This window comes from Haplochromis burtoni, unplaced genomic scaffold (genome assembly GCF_018398535.1).
Source record: "Haplochromis burtoni strain Fernald_Lab_line unplaced genomic scaffold, NCSU_Asbu1 Contig_197, whole genome shotgun sequence".
Taxonomy (NCBI): Eukaryota; Metazoa; Chordata; class Actinopteri; order Cichliformes; family Cichlidae; genus Haplochromis; species Haplochromis burtoni.
The window spans coordinates 472,956-493,120 of record NW_024582558.1 but is presented as its reverse complement, the minus strand read 5'-3'; the positions used below and the strand labels follow the sequence as shown (position 1 = coordinate 493,120).

At 39.6% G+C, this 20,165-nt stretch overlaps 1 protein-coding gene across 1 annotated transcript; it reads right to left on the bottom strand.

The window, feature by feature from the left end:
- Nucleotides 1–2,847: 2,847 nt before the first annotated feature.
- On the bottom strand, nt 2,848–8,373 carry cpa4 (carboxypeptidase A4). The gene is made up of 11 exons (XM_005935592.3): nt 8,241–8,373; nt 7,405–7,486; nt 6,808–6,942; nt 6,602–6,700; nt 6,408–6,509; nt 6,053–6,154; nt 5,594–5,704; nt 5,314–5,404; nt 4,749–4,948; nt 3,491–3,575; nt 2,848–3,152 (listed from the first exon to the last, which is right to left on the bottom strand). The coding sequence occupies exons 1-11, from the start codon at nt 8,303–8,305 to the stop codon at nt 2,965–2,967; spliced, it is 1,260 nt and encodes a 419-aa protein (XP_005935654.1). The 5' UTR covers nt 8,306–8,373; the 3' UTR covers nt 2,848–2,964.
- Nucleotides 8,374–20,165: the final 11,792 nt, after the last annotated feature.

Below are 20,165 nucleotides of genomic sequence, written 5' to 3'. Positions count from 1 at the left end.
CTAAATCCAGTTGAAAAGCATAATCTAGTTAAGTCATCTAATGTTGGTATAGTGTAGAGCAAACCCAGTGTGCAAAGAGATTCGGTTTTCCTGACCACAAAAATGCTATTTTTGGAATTATTCCTGACAAATTTACAATTTTTATTATAAATTTGTCACTTTTTTCTCTGAAATCTATACCCTCACGCACTGTCCCTTGTTTTTAAGGCCTACCTTCAGTAGCCTTAATTTAACCACCACTTAATCTCCATGAACGTGTATTATGAAGAAACCAATTCACTTGCTCAGTAGTTGGCTAGTGAGTGATATAAAACTTTGTGTGAAAGGTTTGGCCTCAGCTTGGTATGGAGGCCATTTGTTCCATAAAGATATCGTAAATATATGCATGCTATAAAGCTGCTGAAACAACAGCTAGGTGTAGTGTCTAAATCATATTTAACTTCATTTAAGCCCATATTGGGGTGATCGTGGCCCAAGAGTTGGGCGTTCGCCTTGGAATCGGAAGGTTGCCGGTTCGAGTCCCGGCTCGGACAGTCTCGGTCGTTGTGTCCTTGGACAAGACACTTCACCCGTTGCCTACTGGTGGTGGTCAGAGGGCCCGGTGGCGCCAGTGTCCAGCAGCCTCGCCTCTGTCAGTGCGCCCCAGGGTGGCTGTGGCTACAATGTAGCTTGCCATCACCAGTGTGTGGATGACTGGATATATAAAGCGCTTTGGGGTCCTTAGGGACTAGTAAACCGCTATACAAATATTCCCTCATTACCTTGTGTGTGTCTGCCTGTGTTCCTGGTCATGTCGTTTGTGTTTCTCCGTGTAAGTCAGTGTTACTCCGCATCTCTCTGCCCAGCCTTCTTCGTGTCATCTCTGTGTATTCCCCGCTGCCCTTATGTTTTCAGATTTGTCTGTTAGTTTTTCTCAGTTTAGGTTCAGTTCTGCCCTCACCTTGGTTTATTGTTCACTGTAAATAAAACCTCACTCGCATCTCCACCGCCTACTGGATCTTGGGTCCTCATTCATTCCACCACACAACTGCTGCCCCATGTGAACTCATGGGCTTTGATCAGTGGCTTTGGGTCAGTGGTTGTTGATCAATGGTCATGAGAATTTGCATAATTAAGATTAAGGAACTGACCTCCCAGCCCATTGTTCCTTCACTGGGCTGGTTTCAGTCATTATGCAAATGTACTGTTTATAAGATGAAACCTGCAGTCAGCTGAGACTGAAGACGTCACTTGGATGAGTGACGAAACGTTTCTCCCACAAAACGCTACGTCCAGATGAACAGAATCCACTTTTGGAGATTTACTTACCTGGACGATTGAGCATGCATCAAGACATATTATACTGTATTTTAACTGCATATATGAGATTATTTCCTATAGGACTGCTGTTATGGATATGGGTCATGTTAGATAAGATCCCAAAATCTCATTTTACCAAAATCCTGCTTCTGCTACATTAGCTTTATTTACCTGCAGTGGAAACACCAGTTTTGGTCAAAGCCATGGTATTGATAGGATCTTGAAACACTGTGTGCACAACTTTCATGTTACTTCCAGGTAAGTGAGACATCCTCCTTATTTCTTAGCAACAGCAAAACCCTGAGAAACTAAAAAACCCTTCATGCTGGTGATGCTATCGTCAACCAAATCCTGTGTTCATTTATTTAGATAGTTCTCTATTTGTGGTCAGTTTGTGTATTTGTGTGTGTATGTGTGTGTTCACTTATACAGTAGTTTATTTATAATGCATTCACATATTTTCCTGTTGGGCACGACTGCAGTTTTTAACAATAAAAGTTTCAATACCGATATGATGCCCAGAGATGTATGAGCATAGACTCTGCTACAGCAGTCAGTTGATGTCTGCTCTATGCATGACATATTTGACTGATCTGGATAGAGTCCTTGCTAACTTCAAGCTGGTGTTCCACAAAATCAAATTGTAGCATTATTTGAAATGAGATCTAGTCTAGACTGTTCTGACTGTGTGGTTCTTCCACATGCTACCTGATTGTTAAATGAATAAATCGCTAAATTGTAAAAATATCCTCAAAATTCAATCAGTCAGTTCAATAACTGCCAACAAACAAGAGTCAAAAGGAGGATAATCTGTCTGGTTTATTCTGCAGGAGATGTTGTTAAAAGTCTGATCTATAGCTCCAGCTGATGACAGGACCTGAAGGATCTGCTGCTAATGTTTTAGTACCAGATACCTTTAGTCCATTGTAAGGAACCTATATAGGCTTGTATCTCATTTTATATGGGTTCTTTAAATAAATATACTGAACTTAATGAAATATTCATTAAATGTAACTTATATTTCGAGTCATGAACAAAGAGCATTCTTTAAATATATGTCCAACAGTCTATACTGAACAGTGGTTCCTCTAAAGGCTTTTCAAGGATTCTTGATGGATATTCTGATTTCTGATTGTTTTAAGCCATCTTTTCCACAACTACCCTCAGATTTGCTATGGAAGCCTGTTCAAAAAAGGGCTTACGATGATCTGAGTTACTAAATCGTTTAGTTAAATAGGAGCAAACCACAGTAGTGGCATAGAATCTGAAATAAAATAGCTCAAATTTTATTCTGTGAAACTGAAATGGATTAAAAAAAATACTATCTTAGCATTTTGTGTAAAAAATGTCAATGTTAAAGACTGAGTGAATGCTTAATTTCTCTACTTTTGCTAAACCCAGCCAGTAAATCAAAGTAAGGTCAGATATAAATAACTGATCATAACTGCCTCATTTCCCCTCACACAATTAATCTTTGCACTCCCAAATTATTCTTGTGTAAAACTATTTCACTCAAAAGAAGGACTACAAGGTCTGCTGAAAGACAGATAAAACGGGTATGTTGGGTTTTTATTGGTCTCACAATGATAAAGTCGAGGAAGCTTTAAATTCAAAGCTGAGTCAGCCAATTTTTAAGTTTCTCCTCTATCTGTGGTTATACAGTCCTCAATAAGGATGGTCACGGACATACTCCATGATATGCTTCAAGGCCAGCCATGTCTCTGAGGCAGTGGGGATGATCTGATCAGCTGGCAGGATAAAACCGTAGCGGCCAGTGTCCCTCAGCTCGAAGGCAAAGGAGTATTTGATTCCCGAATTGTAGGACCAGTCAATGCTACCCCCGCTGGCTTGATCTGAGCACGAAAAAATATAAAAGATGTATTACTAGCAAGAATACAAGATCTCTTATTAATACTGCTAGTCATAACAATAGCTATATCACTTTTAGTTTTGATTTGGGTTGTTTATTAAGCTATAAAACATAATGAAATGGAAATTAAAAAAACATAGGCACAATAAATAAATAAATAAATAAATAAAAATAACTGTGCTTGCACTCGAGCGAGTATTTATTTTCCTCAACCAATTATTCTGCATGATTGCAGCTCGTCGTTTCATTTATCCATCTGTAACTTTAGTATTGAAGTCACTGTGTACTGGTCTGGTTAAATGAGAGAAAAGATTTACTTACAGATGATATTGCAGATGCTTCCAACCTGGTAGGCGGTGCCATAGAGAGACGTCAGTTTCTGCGCTGCTGCTGTGCCAACAGAATGCTGCAGAGAAGCAAAGCGAACAGCACTGTAGCGAAGAAGCCGTATCAACTCCTCTCCCTTTATTGGCATTGCCCTTAAAGCCAACTTTTCTCACTTGGTTGCTGCTTGCAAACAGAAGGACTGAAGAGCTGCTTACAGCCAGAGCTGTGTACCTAACACCATAGTGAACTAAACGTGGAGGTAAAAACATCTCACTTGCCCATCAGCTAATTTTATTTTTTTGAGACTTTAGGAACTTTGACCATGCTCTATTGTAACAGTTTTTGAAACGATCAGAGAAACAGATGATGGGAACTGAATCCTTGCAGGCTATTTGGAGGGAGAAAATCACCCAATGTCCAATTACAAGAACACAGGCCACAAATCACTGCTGATGTAGGGGTGGCTGTGGCTCAAAAGGTAAAGCAACCTATCTACTATTTGGAAGGTTTTTGGTTTGATCCCCGACTACTCCACCCTGCATGCCGAATGTGGGCCGTGGGTAAGATACTAACCCAAGTTGCTCTCTGATGCTTCTATTGGAGTGTCAAAGTTTTTAAAGAAAATACTTGATTGATCAGGTAGAGTAGAAAAGTGTTGTGTAAGAAACAGTCCATTTACAGAGAATACACATGATAGTGTAAATTCAGGGGACTTTATCATCAGTTGAAAGTGACTCTCCTGTTCAGGAGTTTTACAGTTCATGGCAGCTTGATTAATATAGCCCAAAACCACAAATTTGTGTCACGGGGGTTTAGTCATGTATGAATAACTGCAGGATTATGGGTCCATTAGGCATTTTTCTCAGACTTCATTTGCAGTGCTGTATGAATATGAAGCAGAGTATTGCTGAAAAAGAGCGTACCTGGCTGAGTTAAGGCAGACAATTTGTCATGTTTAGTAGTGATGAGTTTATAATTCACCTACTCCAAAGCTAATTATTCACATTCACAGCTATAAAACTTTAATTAGGTGGAAAATTGCAATCCCCAGCTGAATGATATCAACAGTCAAAAAGCAGCCTACAGGAAGACCTCAGATCAGGTTATCAGACCAGAATCCTTTGTCTTTTTGACAATACGCATAACTCACAGATGACACTTACTTACCTCTCGCACGTATAAGATTACTCTTGAAAACATTGTTTAAGCAATGGCAAACATTTCGAGCTTGCTCTGTTTTCTGCTTTCTTACCAGCTCGGCCTGATGGTTTGCGCTGCTACAGACATAGCCGTAGGGGTACATGAGCAGCTGGGAGTAGGAGTGGACAGAAATGAAGGCCTTGAAGTTGCCGTGGCTCTGGATCAGGTTCACCACGTTCTTCACCTCGATCTCAGAGTTAGCCGAGGGACCGTGGTAGGAATCGGAGCAGGGGTAGCTACTGGCACCAGGGCCTGGACATATCGCAGAGAGATCATCACAGAGCAAACGCTCACAAATGACAGACATATGTCAGAAGTTTTTTGTAACATCTCATTAGAATGTAAGAGGGCTTAAGGAATTTCACTGACGTGTTACAAGCAAACATTTTGCACTGAGTCATTGGGTATTCCAGAGGAATCCAGTTCATTCAACTACAATTCTAAAGTCTAAAGTGACTACAAGTCTAAATCCTTAACACACGTACCAGCGGTTAACAGTAGTAGTAGTAAATGATGCTATTCAGATTATTTTTGATAACAAGTAAAAAGAATGTGATTATTTACCCGGCAGGTAATTGACAAAATCATGAGATGCATTCAGTTTTTATAATACTGACCACCAAAGCCTGCGTCCCAGTTCCTGTTTGGATCGACTCCACGGCACGCATAGCCAGGGTTCACAGAGCGGGTCTTGCGCCACATCCGATCCTGTGTTTCACAAAACGTCATTCGGTGTGAATCATCATTTCTTTTTCTCTCTCAGATGATACTGTATTGATGGAAAACAAACACAGTTCTACTTGTTTCTGCATGACTAACATCTTGCTCTTCTTTCGAGTATCTACTCTATATATGCGACACATAAATAACATTATCTGAGGAGTGCCAGTGACGTACATTGGTGTGGGAGAAAACATAGCCATCAGGGTTGGCAACGATCAGCATGTAAAGATCCATGGTGTTCAGGAGGGAAGTGAGGGAGGCGTCGGTACCGTAATCCGTGGCAATCTAAGCAAGGATGAAAGGTTTTGTAGAAACGTAGAAAAAAAGACACGCTTTCACATATTACATATTTAAGATGAAGCTTTATAAATAAGGTAAACAAGGTCTGCGAGAACAGAGAAGAAGGAACTGATTAAAATAAGAAAATGATAGGAAGGAAAGTGAGGCCCTGTGCACTCAGACAATAACTCTTTTTTAGCTTTTTTAACATAAACATCCAGTAATATGTTTAAAAGGAAAAAACTTAATAAGTACAGAAAATAAATTTGGTTCAAAAGCACAAAGTTCTTGCAAAAAATAAGTCAATTATGATCATTTAAATTCAGTTTATTCAGTTTAATTGACATCTTGTACCTTGTTGGCGGTCCACACTCCAGTAGCCTGAGTAACCCATTCTCTGGCGTGGATACCAGTGTCAACCCAGATAGCAGGACGATTGTAACCACCGGTGCTGAACTAAACACGAACACAGATTCAGACATGCTTTTACATTTTGCTTCTAAAGGTGCAGTCAATCACGATTAACACATGTAGATGTATGCACAAAATAAAGCGTATCCTCTCTTTACCCCACTGTGTGAGTGACTTGATATTTGATACCTGATTAATTTTATTAGATAGTTAAGATTAGCTATATTTGTCCACATTTTTATAGAGCTCAAAAGTGCAGTGCTGCTGCATTCTGTGAGGCATAACCAGAGTATCTTACCTTGAGCACATACATGGGCCTGTTCTCATAGGACACCCCAATATGCTGCTTGGTGATCAGGTTAGGGTAATCGGCCACCAGCGTGTCCATCCAGCTGTAAATCTGCATAGATTCAGTTCTGACATTAAAACACACATAGGTACACACAAAGTTGACTGGATCCAGTCATGTTTTTTTTCTCTAGAGCAGCATACTGTATTGAGATCATGATAGGCTCCAAAGTTTAAGCTCCTGGTGCTGCGTTCCTTCATCTGGTTCGCCTCCATCTCAGCTTTCTCTTTGTCAAGAAGTTCCTGCAGGTGACAGGCAGGAGATTAAAAATTCACTCTCTGTGCCACCTAGTCTCCCAGTGGAAATCAGCTCTATGTTAATACACAACTCTGTTTTGAGGATGACAGACCTGGACGTTTTCAATCATGACGGTGAAGGGAATGTTGTGGAAAGTAAGGTGCTCCTTCACAGGGATCAGACTGAAGCGGGGCACTCGGATGTCCACAGGGAGCTCAGTGGAGACTGGGTCAAGCCAGAAGTCCACCTGTAAACAGATGCTCAATGAGATATCACACATGGGAATGAAGGAACATGCTGCGGGGAAGTCCTGTACATGTTGCATCTAGCATATTCCATAATAAACTAAATAATTTAGAAGAATTCAACTTAAAATGTTTCTCCAGACAGAGTGTGGTGCTGTAAGATCTATCATCTGTAGTTGCTTCAATCTTAAAGGAACAACAAAATATCTTATTTAATAAATAAATAATGGCAAGGTTAATGTCTGGAAATTTAATGCAGTAAAAGGTGAAGTCCAAAATGACTGCAGGGCCAGAGACGAGCACCTAACTTTCTGTGTTAACCTTCGACCCAGCTGAACTTGATTTGCCTTTTGCGCTGCTAGAAAATTGATGAGAAATCACTTGGCACAAGCTGCCGAGAAAACACGAACATCAATTTCTGTGCTGTTTACCAAAGCTGTGCGTGTGTGTTTGCGTGTGCATACCTCCCACTCCTGCGCCGTCTCCAACGCCTGCAGGAGATGGATCTGTTCCTCTGACTTCACATTGACCCGGATAACCTGATCTCTGCACATCATTATGTTAAGTTTGTAGTTAAAACTTTTAAATGCTGAAATGTGAGCTCAGCAGAAGAGAAGAACTTTATTTATTGGTTACTAATATAACAAGCAATTACTGGTGCAGCACAGGTACAGACCGTCACTATATTCCTTAATGAGACTGTAGCAGAGACTTAGGCTTTCTTTTAGCATAAGCTGTGGATTGTGCTACCATTTGAATAACAGTTACAGATACAAGAACAGTGCAAGACTGCATAGCTGAAAATCTCCTCCACATAATCTACCAATTAATACCCTGGATTGAGAGGGATATCTGGTTTTAAAAAGGTTTGCAGTTTGTTTTTTGAGAGGATAAAAGACATGACACAAAAGTTTAATGTAAATAGGTATTGGTTTCTTTGGTAGCAATTCTGCTATAACCTGCAGAGTTAATGAACAGAAAAATACTTGACATTTGCAGCCAAATGGAGGATTCCTCTCTTGTACTGGTTCTTTTATTTAGAAGAAGGTACAGTTCAAAAAATGATTTCACCTTAACCACAAATAATGGTTATTCAGATTATTGTTGTTGAACTGTGCACTGTTGTTATTGCTGTGCAAAAGGTTAATAAGAAGTTCCTGCCAAAGCAAAAGGGGACCGAACCCTAAAATGTTATTCTGCGATTCCATTTTAGTCACTTTAAACTCATAGTAGGAGTACTAAAGAATGACCACATGAATTATTAATAAGTAAATCATGTTAGCGTGCACTTTAAACTTACCCAGTGAAGCCCTTTTCAGCTTTGGCCGCAGCCACAAGCACCAGCAGCAACCAGAGGCCTTTCATCTCACCTGTATAGTTCTGGACTGTTCAGAGGAAGCAAGTGAAGCACCTGCTCCTCTGCTCTCCTAATATCCTGTGGATGCAGGTGGGCTGTTCTCATGTGTGTGAGTTAGGTCACTCTACTGATAATGACACAGCTCTACTGGAAAAACAGCTATTTTGAGCAAAGAACATGCAGAGTAAGCACTGATCAGTCTTTTCAGTTCTCAGGAGCAGATAGTGGAAATTTCCACAGATACAGTATGTTAGTGGCTTTGGTGATTTAGTCTGTTCTCATTATACACTCTAGTCATCATATGCAGAGTGTCACTTGGAAAGCAGCCCACAGATTAAGGCACATTAACTGTCATTATCTGAATATCACTGTTCTGGATCATAGAGGTTAGTCATGAATAATAAGCCTTTATACACACAGACTGACTGAATGAAAAATGGTTCTGATTGTGTGACAGACGATGTCTTTCTGGTTTTTTGGCCTAAAACAACGTATGCATGTTGCTAATTGCTGTTAGCAGGTTAGATGTGAAAGTTTCAGTCAAAAAGTAATCCTTCATTGTTACACTGCACTTTTATTTCTTCTAGTTTTTGAAAGGTAAATACACAAAAAACAGATCCAAACTAATTATAGTGATTTGTCATATTTCCCAGTTTATTGTAATGGAAATTTCTTTATTTTATGTATTGATCACTTTAGTAATAGTAATATTACTTTGTCACTTAGTTATATATACATATAGAATAGCATCACAACTGAAGTTATGCTTATCACACTTCCACAGTGAGGCCATTGTGAGTAGGCCAGAGACATCCAGGCGCCATGTGTGAAGAGGGGCTGGATTGACAGCGTGGGGCCCTCCTGCTCTTCTCTGGAAGCAGGTAGGCAACAGCTAAGTTGCCTCCCAGTCGTAATTCTCTTTTGGAAGGGAAGGTTTCACGGACGTAAAGATGTAAACACCTGATCCATGTTTACTTTTGTCCCAAAGGCAGGGCCCTAGGAGCTCAACACAGCCAAGCTTTCTTTGGCTTAACTGGCTTAAAAAAAACCCTGAAACTCCAGTTATCACAATCTTTATCAAATTTTCTGTTTCCTTTCTTCTTTAGGTTCTTTGTGGGCTCACAAGAAAATGGGCGTCTCATGACTCTTCTTCCACAAGAAGTGATCCCTGTGAGTGCCCACATGATCAGAAGATGGGAAAATAGTGATAGAAAAATATAAATGATAAAGAATATAACAGTAAAATCAAACACTGTTGCAAATAAGACAAGATACTTTTTTTCACCAGAAAACCAAAACGAGTCATACCTTTAAAACCGGTCAGAGCGGGCACGCTCCGTTTTGTGTAACTATTTTTAAATCCCTCTAGAACCGCAACCACATAAACTAGCGCAATAATTTTGTTTTGCATATGAAACCGGAGGAGTTGTACTTACATATTATGCCATCAGCTTGTCCTAAGTCAAGGTTTCCTTCCACATATAGCTTTGCAAAAATTGCATAAAAAGCATTTGCAACAACAAAAACATAATATTCCAGAAACACGTTCAGCTGTTCATTACACTTCCTACGTTGGAATAGATGTCAGCACGAACTATGCAGGGTTTTTTTGTTTTGTTTTTTACCTTCAGGGCCTTATGATCCTGTACTGGTGTTTGGCTTTATGCTTTTCTATATCGTTTCTGGGATGCTTAGACAGACAGGCTTTTTTTAAATAAATATTTGCATATGCACAAACTAACCAGCAGATGGCAATGCATTACTAGAATAAAACAACAAGGGAAACTACCATTTATAGCTAGGGTGAATGATGTCAGGATGGAATTACCTTCAGTCTTAAATTATTCATCTCCAGCTGAGGAACTTTTTGTTTTTGTTGTTTTCACCAGTCCTCATTTGACTTATAGCATAGTTTATAATGTGCATTAAATGAAAGGGCAGAGTTGTAATACAGCATAAAAAAACAGCAACAAAACTAGTATCCACCTTTTAAATGTGAATACTTTGCAAATATAGTTGTATTACATTTTGTTTGATATTTAAAAAATCATTGTAGTAATTGGTAGATTGGTAGATAAACAAATTATGAAAAAATACATTAGTTGCAGACTTGAAACATCCACATCATTAAATGTAACCAGCTGATGTTACTGAAGTACTCATGGTAGACCTGAAATATAGGTCAGCTAATTAATTTTCAAACATAGTTTACGTGCCATCCACTGACCTATTTCAATGGCCATCTTACTCTGGTAATATTTAATAACCAACTCCTCTTTTAAGAAATCAGGCTGCGATATTGTTCCTGAGCATCTCTCCCAGCATTTCTCGAGTGGGATAAACACAATCATATTTTATTACTGTTCGCAGAGGATTTGGGGTTTGGCATTAACTTATTCATGCTGATATCCGCAGCATTGATATCAGGCTGTGCATCACTCAGCCTCCCTACTCACATCAGCTGCTGTGACATCCCGCCAAACCCTCCCTGACTCTCAGAATTAATAAAAAGAGGTTTTAACATGTCACTTCCCTTCCATTTCACTCCCAAACAATCCCACGAGACAACGTGAGAGGAGGGGGTTTAATAGGTGTGGGAAGTGAGCTGGGACTTTCCATCTTTCTTGCCATGGAAATTATTTATTGCTATTCCTGCCGTGTGTGTCTAAAACTTTAAGGGGCTCTACATGCAAATGTGGGTGTAGTTTGCTTCCCCATCTCTTTGTCCGCTGTCATTTGCTGCTAAAAGATATATGAACAAGGCAACTCCCAGCCAGCTTGCTCTACATGAGCTCCTTTGCTGGGCTATAAATAGATCCATTGACATTGCATCCCATGGGTAAGCAGCCTCTCAGCATTTCTGAGGTTCACCGGTAAATTGATCATTATTTATTTACTGTATTGCTCATTTGTACATCTCATTCATGAGCAGATGTCACAGAACATTTTCAAATGGTAATGAGTCTTTTTGATGTCTATTGTCGATGTTTACCATTTACAAAAAATACAGCATGAGAAACAATATCACAATACTAAGAAATTTATAATCAGACTAATCCAATGTCAGTGGGGGTTTTTAAAAAAAAATTTTTTTAGATAGTCTTGAAAACTAGGGTGCACAAAGACTACATACACTCACCAGTTGCATCATTAGGTAACCCTGTTCAACTACTTGTTAGCATAAATCTCTAAACAGCCGATCAAATGGCAGAAACTCAATGTATGCTGGCATGTAGATACAGTCAAGATGACAGGCTAACGTTGAAACCGAGCGTCAGAATGGAAAAGAAAGGTGATTTAAGTAACATGCTTTTTAACCAGACGGGCTCGTCTGAGTATTTAAGAAACTGCTGATCTGGTGTGATCTGATTTCCCACACAACCATCCCTATGGTTTACAGAGAATGGTCAGAAAAAGAAAAAATATACAAGTTTGTTAAAAATTCCTTTTTCATATCAGAGGTCACAGGACAAGAGCCAGATGGCTTCAAGTTGATATGAATAGAAATTCAAGTAATCACTTGTTACAACCAAGTTATGGTCGGTCAACCAAGATGATTGTGAAAGGAGTCCGATACAAAGAGTCAGTGAAACTCACTTCAGACGCTTTGTAATTTAAAGATGTGAGAATGTAATCGAACTGCTGATCAGAGGGAAAGTGTGATTTATAGGATACTCAAGCCTAACATTAGCTGGCATAATGTTAGCTTATAAATCAGCTGTTTTTGTGACTTAGCGGGTTGTCAGCTGTCTGATGACAAGAGGGTCACATGTCTAACCTGCTGACAATAATTAATTAAGACAATATCAGGAATCAGCGAGCACATTTATGAATGTTTTTGCATGCATGAGCCATGACTTCAGTTCAGGAGATGGGGCTCGAGGTGAGGAGGAAGAGGATGACGTGTTATGCCATTTTGGCTTCTTTGGTGAAGGGGAGCCTTTTCAGATGATAAAGCCGAGATAAATCAAGATGTGATCCATCATATCTTCCCTCTGAAGGTGCAGACACAAATTAAAACTTGCCTAGAAGTTCTCTCCTCCTCCACCTTCGGCGTACTCCATGTGTGGTCGGTTTCTAGCCACATCTCGGCTGCTGTAGTCAAGACAACAGGACAACGTGGTGGCTTACGTAGACCAGCAAGTGTGTCTATGCATTATTATTGTTATTATTAGATAATTCTAAGCTTATGAGAATGCAGCTGTTAATTGGAAGATGTAATTACACACTCAATCCATAATTATGAGTACAGTATTCTGTTTTCTATTAAATAACCTGAAAGTAAAACTGACCGTACCTTTAAATCTTGTGTTTGCAGTGCCAGTGTCGGTCTGTGTTTTCTAATCTTGGTCAGTTTTTGTAGTTCTTCTGAGTGCTCTTTGTTGTCACTTCCTCTTTTACATTAGCACATAGTTTTCTTTTGTGTCTCAGTAAATTGGACTTCTTGTTTTCTCAGTGTCTACAATATTTATACCTGTTCCCAACTATTGCAATGTATTTAGCCTTGTGTTTGCCACTCTATTCAACCTGTAGTGTATCCTGTTGCCTTTCCTGAGTTTCTCCTCATGTCTCTCTCCTCTTTGCTTTTGCATTGTCATTCTGGTTATTATTGTCTTTCAGTTCTAGTAGATTTTTTGGACTTTTATTGGTGGATCTCTTTTCACCTTCATTAGATCATTAAAGACACCTGTATTCTTTCTACTTTCCTCATCTTACCCTAAAGCAAAATTATTTGGCAGTTGGCAGTGAAAAAGGTTAATAGCACAAGCAATATTAAGTGGCACTTTAAAGTCCCATCTACTTCTCTATTTACTTTGACACTGAGGCAGAGCCAGTCGACATTTATTAAGCTGGAACCATTATTTATATTTATCTGGCACAGAAACTGATATCTATTTTTTTTCTTTTTGTTTATTTTGTTCTTTCTCTGAATAGCAAACTGTTGTAGGGAAGTCATGTTTTGTGTATGAGTGTGTACAGGGAGTGCAGAATTATTAGGCAAGTTGTATTTTTGAGGAATAATTTTATTATTGAACAACAACCATGTTCTCAATGAACCCAAAAAACTCATTAATATCAAAGCTGAATGTTTTTGGAAGTAGTTTTTAGTTTTAGCTATTTTAGGGGGATATCTGTGTGTGCAGGTGACTATTACTGTGCATAATTATTAGGCAACTTAACAAAAAACAAATATATACCCATTTCAATTATTTATTTTTACCAGTGAAACCAATATAACATCTCCACATTCACAAATATACATTTCTGACATTCAAAAACAAAACAAAAACAAATCAGCGACCAATATAGCCACCTTTCTTTGCAAGGACACTCAAAAGCCTGCCATCCATGGATTCTGTCAGTGTTTTGATCTGTTCACCATCAACATTGCGTGCAGCAGCAACCACAGCCTCCCAGACACTGTTCAGAGAGGTGTACTGTTTTCCCTCCTTGTAAATCTCACATTTGATGATGGACCACAGGTTCTCAATGGGGTTCAGATCAGGTGAACAAGGAGGCCATGTCATTAGTTTTTCTTCTTTTATACCCTTTCTTGCCAGCCACGCTGTGGAGTACTTGGACGCGTGTGATGGAGCATTGTCCTGCATGAAAATCATGTTTTTCTTGAAGGATGCAGACTTCTTCCTGTACCACTGCTTGAAGAAGGTGTCTTCCAGAAACTGGCAGTAGGACTGGGAGTTGAGCTTGACTCCATCCTCAACCCGAAAAGGCCCCACAAGCTCATCTTTGATGATACCAGCCCAAACCAGTACTCCACCTCCACCTTGCTGGCGTCTGAGTCGGACTGGAGCTCTCTGCCCTTTACCAATCCAGCCACGGGCCCATCCATCTGGCCCATCAAGACTCACTCTCATTTCATCAGTCCATAAAACCTTAGAAAAACCAGTCTTGAGATATTTCTTGGCCCAGTCTTGACGTTTCAGCTTGTGTGTCTTGTTCAGTGGTGGTCGTCTTTCAGCCTTTCTTACCTTGGCCATGTCTCTGAGTATTGCACACCTTGTGCTTTTGGGCACTCCAGTGATGTTGCAGCTCTGAAATATGGCCAAACTGGTGGCAAGTGGCATCTTGGCAGCTGCACGCTTGACTTTTCTCAGTTCATGGGCAGTTATTTTGCGCCTTGGTTTTTCCACACGCTTCTTGCGACCCTGTTGACTATTTTGAATGAAACGCTTGATTGTTCGATGATCACGCTTCAGAAGCTTTGCAATTTTGAGACTGCTGCATCCCTCTGCAAGATATCTCACTATTTTTGACTTTTCTGAGCCTGTCAAGTCCTTCTTTTGACCCATTTTGCCAAAGGAAAGGACGTTGCCTAATAATTATGCACACCTGATATAGGGTGTTGATGTCATTAGACCACACCCCTTCTCATTACAGAGATGCACATCACCTAATATGCTTAATTGGTAGTAGGCTTTCGAGCCTATACAGCTTGGAGTAAGACAACATGCATGAAGAGGATGATGTGGACAAAATACTCATTTGCCTAATAATTCTGCACTCCCTGTATGTGGACAACAACGCTAGAGCAATGGATCCAAAAAGTTCTGGAAACATAATAACGGATGTAACTCCAGTTCAAATTAGCTTCACAGTGGTCTGTCCCCTGCTCGCAAAGATCACACACAAAAAGGAAAAAAAATTGATCATTTTTCCATCAAAAGTTCTTGTCCTAGATCTACACATTATTTTTCTGTTCGAGAATTAATGAAGGATGCATTAAGGTGCACTCAATCATCAAGGTGCTGCTGATTTGAAAACATCTATTAATGTACTAAATATAATCAAACCTCCAAAACAGAGACGCAGCTTCTTTGTTGACAGGAATTTCCATTCACATTGACTTTGTTTTTAAAAAAATGCATTCAGGCGTTTACACTGATCTGCATAAAGATTTTATAAGCTCTGAAACCGAGCCATATCTCTAGAAAATCCTCTATGGCACTGTCACATTTATATTCTCCATTTTTGCCAATTGAGTCTTGATGGAGCTGTACATCTGTGAGACATCACAGATGCAAAGTCTGGCTCTGCTAGCTTGTTCTCACTAAATGAGGACGAACTGTGAATGTTAACTGTCCCAAGGCGCATATTTTAATGCTGAAAATCAGCATTCCACCCACCCCCCCCCCCCCCCCCCCCCCCCCCCCCCCCCCCCCCCCCCCACCCCCCCTCCCCCCCCCCCCCCCCCCCCCCCCCTTTTAAATGTTGTTACTTCTGCATACTCAAGGCGACATATCTCCCCGAAGACAAACTCATTACCTATCCCTCCCTGTCAAGCGTCTGAGCTCACAGCGAGCTGACAAACTGTCCTTTGGGCTGCTTAACTCTGTCAAGATTCCAGCACATATTAGGCTTGTTTTTCTTTTTGTTGTTTTTTTCATTGCTTCACTGCTGCCCAGAAATCCCCAAGATACATCCTGCATCAAAACCATTTAAAACCTATCTAGTATTGGACTTAGATTCCTCAGTCTGGATTGGATGATGGGGGACTTCACTCTGTGTCAGACTCCGCATCATTGCATCATGCCTTGAGATTGGTTCATTACATAATAGACTAAGAAAAGACCACAACATCCCAGGAAGGCCTCAGCATGTGTAAAAATAGATTGGTAGGCACAAAACAATCTGGCAATTTTTAGCAACAAACCGCCTCCTCCCCGCCTTCCCCCCACCCTCCCAACCTCCATCCAGGTCTAAGAATAGCAGCAGAGACGTTTCATATCCATACTTAGCCTCATACTTGCCAGCACGCTTTTACCCTTGTACTTTCTGAGTCGAGTGGACAGACGCTGCATTCTGCAGGGTTGGTGTATGTTTGTGCGCTGGCTGCAGGGTTTTCTGGGTGTGTCATCAAAATTTTACGCACACTTCCTTATTCCATTACTCATCACCACCTATTTCAGCACGCAGGCATCTCGCAGTTGATAAGCTTAAAAAGGGGGAGCGAGGGAAATAAAAGTGGCGAAAACGGCAGCTCAGAGACACTTGTAGCTCCGCATATTGGATCAAGTCATATTAGGCTCATGCTGAGCTTGTTCAAGGCAGCTTTAGAGTCTCAGCACTCATCGCAATCAGTCCCCATAGTGAGAAAGGCCCGGAAATGCGATTCCCTTAGAGGTGCCTATAAAAAAGTCATTTTTAGTGGGACAGATAGAAATGGGGATTCCAGTGAAACTGTGAAAACTATCTTTGGGGAAATGATTCCTTAATTTAGGTTATAATGTTGTGAGATATTGTACTATTTAATTAGATCAGTCAAATAAGTATCCCCTAAAACACTTTACAGCTTACTCAGACTATCAGTCTTGCCATTCTTATTAAAGGAGCGATCTGACGTTTGGGAAATATGCTTATTCCTGTTCCTGCTGAGGGGACGATTGGGAAGATCAACATCCCTCTTATCCCACCCAGCAAAAACACAATGAAACAGTGCTGAAGATGGCTGTGCCAGAGGTCTGAACAACATTTAGATTTAGTTAAAGAAGATAAAAATCACCTTCTCAGGGGAGGCTAACTGCTCCATCATGCAGCCCTAGCGTAATATGAGACCAGCAAGTTCTGACTGTCACAACAGCTCTGCAGAGCAACTCAACATTTAGAACATGAGAGATAAGAAACAGAGTTTACATGCAGCACTGTGGCTGTGTAACCATAACCACTCCACAGCAAAAATTCAGTCAATTAAGTGTAAAAAAAAAAAAACCCAAACCAAAAAAAACCAAAAACAAAATAGAGACATGCTTGAATTTATTTGAAGCAAAGGATTTCCCATTTTTCTAGAAGAAAGATTGGAGAGAAGAGACTTTGCTGGCGGAGTTTTAATTGAGGATCCATAGGTGTATCTTTTGGCATTTTTCCGTCCTCCAAATACAAAAGGTATGGCACAGAGGTGCAATATACAAACCATATCCATGGTGAGCGTAGGACTCTTTTTATTCATGCTGTTTCAGTTATTTAAGATTTAAACTTTCAGTTTGTTGGTATGTGATTTTTAAAAAAATCTATCCAATTGTACAACACTGAGAAGTGAATTAAAAGTAAATATAATTTGTCATGTCACCATTATGCTGAGATTGTGGCAAACGGTGGTATTTTGGCTATTTAGAAAACAAAAAACCAACATATTTGTGCCAATTGTGTCAGAGGCTGACATTGCTTTAAATCATGGCTGGAAGGCAAAGGCGTCTCATTTCATTTAACGTGCGTTCCCTCGAATTCTCTCTCTCCTCGTGTAACTTTCTTGCCACTTTCTCTGCTCATGTATCCAGTGGGTAACGAGTCAAGGGAAGGATGTGCAATTTGGGAAATGTGAAAGGCGGGACGGGTTATTTTAAGTTGAAGATGGGAAAAATATAAATGCATGGGGTAGCTGCTGGGCAAAGAAGAACAGAAAAACAGCTCACACATGACACATAGTGTCGTTTTGTGATGGGCCACTTTCTTGTCTACCCATAGTAGGTTCGGTGTGGGCTTACTGTATGTAGGCATCTAATGAACTTTGCTTTTTTTAAAAACCAAATTTAACCAATTTTAGCCTTGATAAAATTGGTTAAATTTGTACCATTTACATATCTTTTAGGCCCTCGATAAAGAATAATCTTCAGTGGGTGAAGATGAATTAGTGAATGATTAGAATAATGCTGGATTCCAGTCTTTGTAAAAGCTTAAAAAGACTACATTTCAAGGTATGTCTTTTTAAATGCAGTAAGTGGCATTAAAATAGTTATGAATGGAGGTGACCAGGAGACGGATACAACAATAAATGTCTGCAGCCATCTGTAAAACATGGTGGAGGCTCTGTTGTGGTTTGGGGCTGCATTTCAGCCAGTGTTGTTGGGAATCTTGTTATAAAAGCTGAAACGTACTGTCAGAATTTAGTCTACAGCAACACCAACTGGAAAGCATCTGACTGACAACAGCAGAGAATTGAACAAAAGCTAACAGCATTCACCCAAGCCTGGGGGACTATTCCTAAAGACTACTAGACAAATGACGAGAAAGCTTGCCTAAGACAGTTCAGGCTGTGCTGAAAAATAAAAGGTGATCACACCAAACACTGACTATTCAATTTACTGAGTTAAATCATCCCCATCATACCACAGAAACCGTAGTATCATGCCTGCAAGGTATGTCCAAATCAGCCTATTTTACACTTACAAATCTTTAATCTTGAAAATCAACTCGTATTCCTAACCTACATTCCTTCTCCTTATATTTAATAATACGTATTATTATTACATTTTGGTTATTTACAACAAAGTGAGGTAACTGACTACAAACCAACTGAAAGTTGACCATGAGGAACAAATTAAATTCTCAACTCTAAAACAAGTTTTCATATATTTAAGCTGAAATACTATATGGCTCCAGCTGCTCACTGTGTTGATTTCTTATTTTCTCTGGCACTACCTACAGAGTCTGCAAAGATTAAGTGAACTATGTTTGGGTCACACAATAAATATTGGTATGTTATATAACTCTTTGTGCTTTTTCTTTTTCTTGTTGTGAAGATAGCTGAGACTTATTTAAGGTTCTGCTGACCTTCCAGTTTCATTAATAACTGCTTTATAAGGTATAGATGAGGTGACACAAAACCATGAACTAACAACTAAACCCCCGAATTAACCACAAATGAAAGAAGTCAAACCTCTATTAACCTCTAATACTTAGACTTTCTAAAAGAGACCATTAACAGTCATTAACAGTTCCTAAATAACTTCACCTATAAATACTTCATATAAGACTTTAGAAACAGTTATTCCATTGTCCATTAATGCACTTATATCCATGTTTATAAATGACATACCAAGGAGGACTAATGCTTTATAAACAATACCTTACTAATTCTTAATATTGTGTAGTATAAGGCATTAGCTTACTTTTTTTTATCATTCACACAAAATTCTAATGCCTATAATGGTGATAAAACTGAATCCTTTATGGATATCAAAGGTGATATGTGCAAACATGACTAATATCAAGTCATATCGAATGTACTGTGATTCTAACATTCCTACCAGTAAATTATACAGAGTTCCAGCCACTGCATTTCATTTCCTCTGGTTGTTATTTTTCTTCTATTTTACATTATTAAGTTAAGAAATGGATGGTTAGATATTAGCCTACCATTATTTTGTGTGAGAGCATCTGAAAACACCAATTAAAGCTTCTGATTATAGCCTCAAGTGGGAGGCGACCATAATAATATAATATCTCATCATGAAGTTAAAAGTAATATGCAGATAAACACAGAGAACAGATAGCGGTGGCGACTCATTAAAATCTTGGAAAGAACAGAAACAAGGAGGAGAGAAAAGTGTACTAGCTGTAATTAGCACAATGACACTTGTTACAAAGCAGCCCCCGCTCTGAGCGTGTCAGATCACTTCCAAGCAGCATCAAGCGATTGTTTTGTTGCTGCTCTGAAAAGCAGCAGGAAAACAATTCCTATCCATCAAGGCTGGCGGTCTGCAACCACTGGACATTTTCAGTGGATCTGTCATGAGGCATTTGAGTGAGAGCATGTAAAAACTGGACTAGATAATAAAGCAGAAAGCCTCAGACTTATAAGAGAAACGCTGCACTGTATATTTTAGACAGGAACCTACTGCACTCTCACACAAAACACTGTCTCTGCATCTCTTGCTGGATGACCAATTCAGCAAACCACTGATTAAGTACTGTAGCACACAAAATAAAACAATATTCACTGCACTGCACATTGTGCACATTGTGGAACATTAATTTAGAGGTCCGAATTCCTTCATTATGAACAGAAAGTTCCATAATGTGTTGGTATTTCAGCTATTTAAAAAAAAAAAAAAAAAGCCATGTCATTTCTTT

What these genes read in the sequence shown, in the direction of transcription:
- cpa4 (XM_005935592.3), bottom strand. Translation starts at nt 8,305, where the DNA reads ATGAAAGGCCTCTGGTTGCTGCTGGTGCTTGTGGCTGCGGCCAAAGCT. An exon ending in GGCCCATGTATGTGCTCAAG is followed by an intron (nt 6,155 to 6,407) that starts GTAAGATACTCT and finishes GTTCGTGTTTAG; the next exon opens with TTCAGCACCGGTGGTTACAA. An exon ending in CTGGGACGCAGGCTTTGGTG is followed by an intron (nt 4,949 to 5,313) that starts GTCAGTATTATA and finishes CGATATGTCCAG; the next exon opens with GCCCTGGTGCCAGTAGCTAC.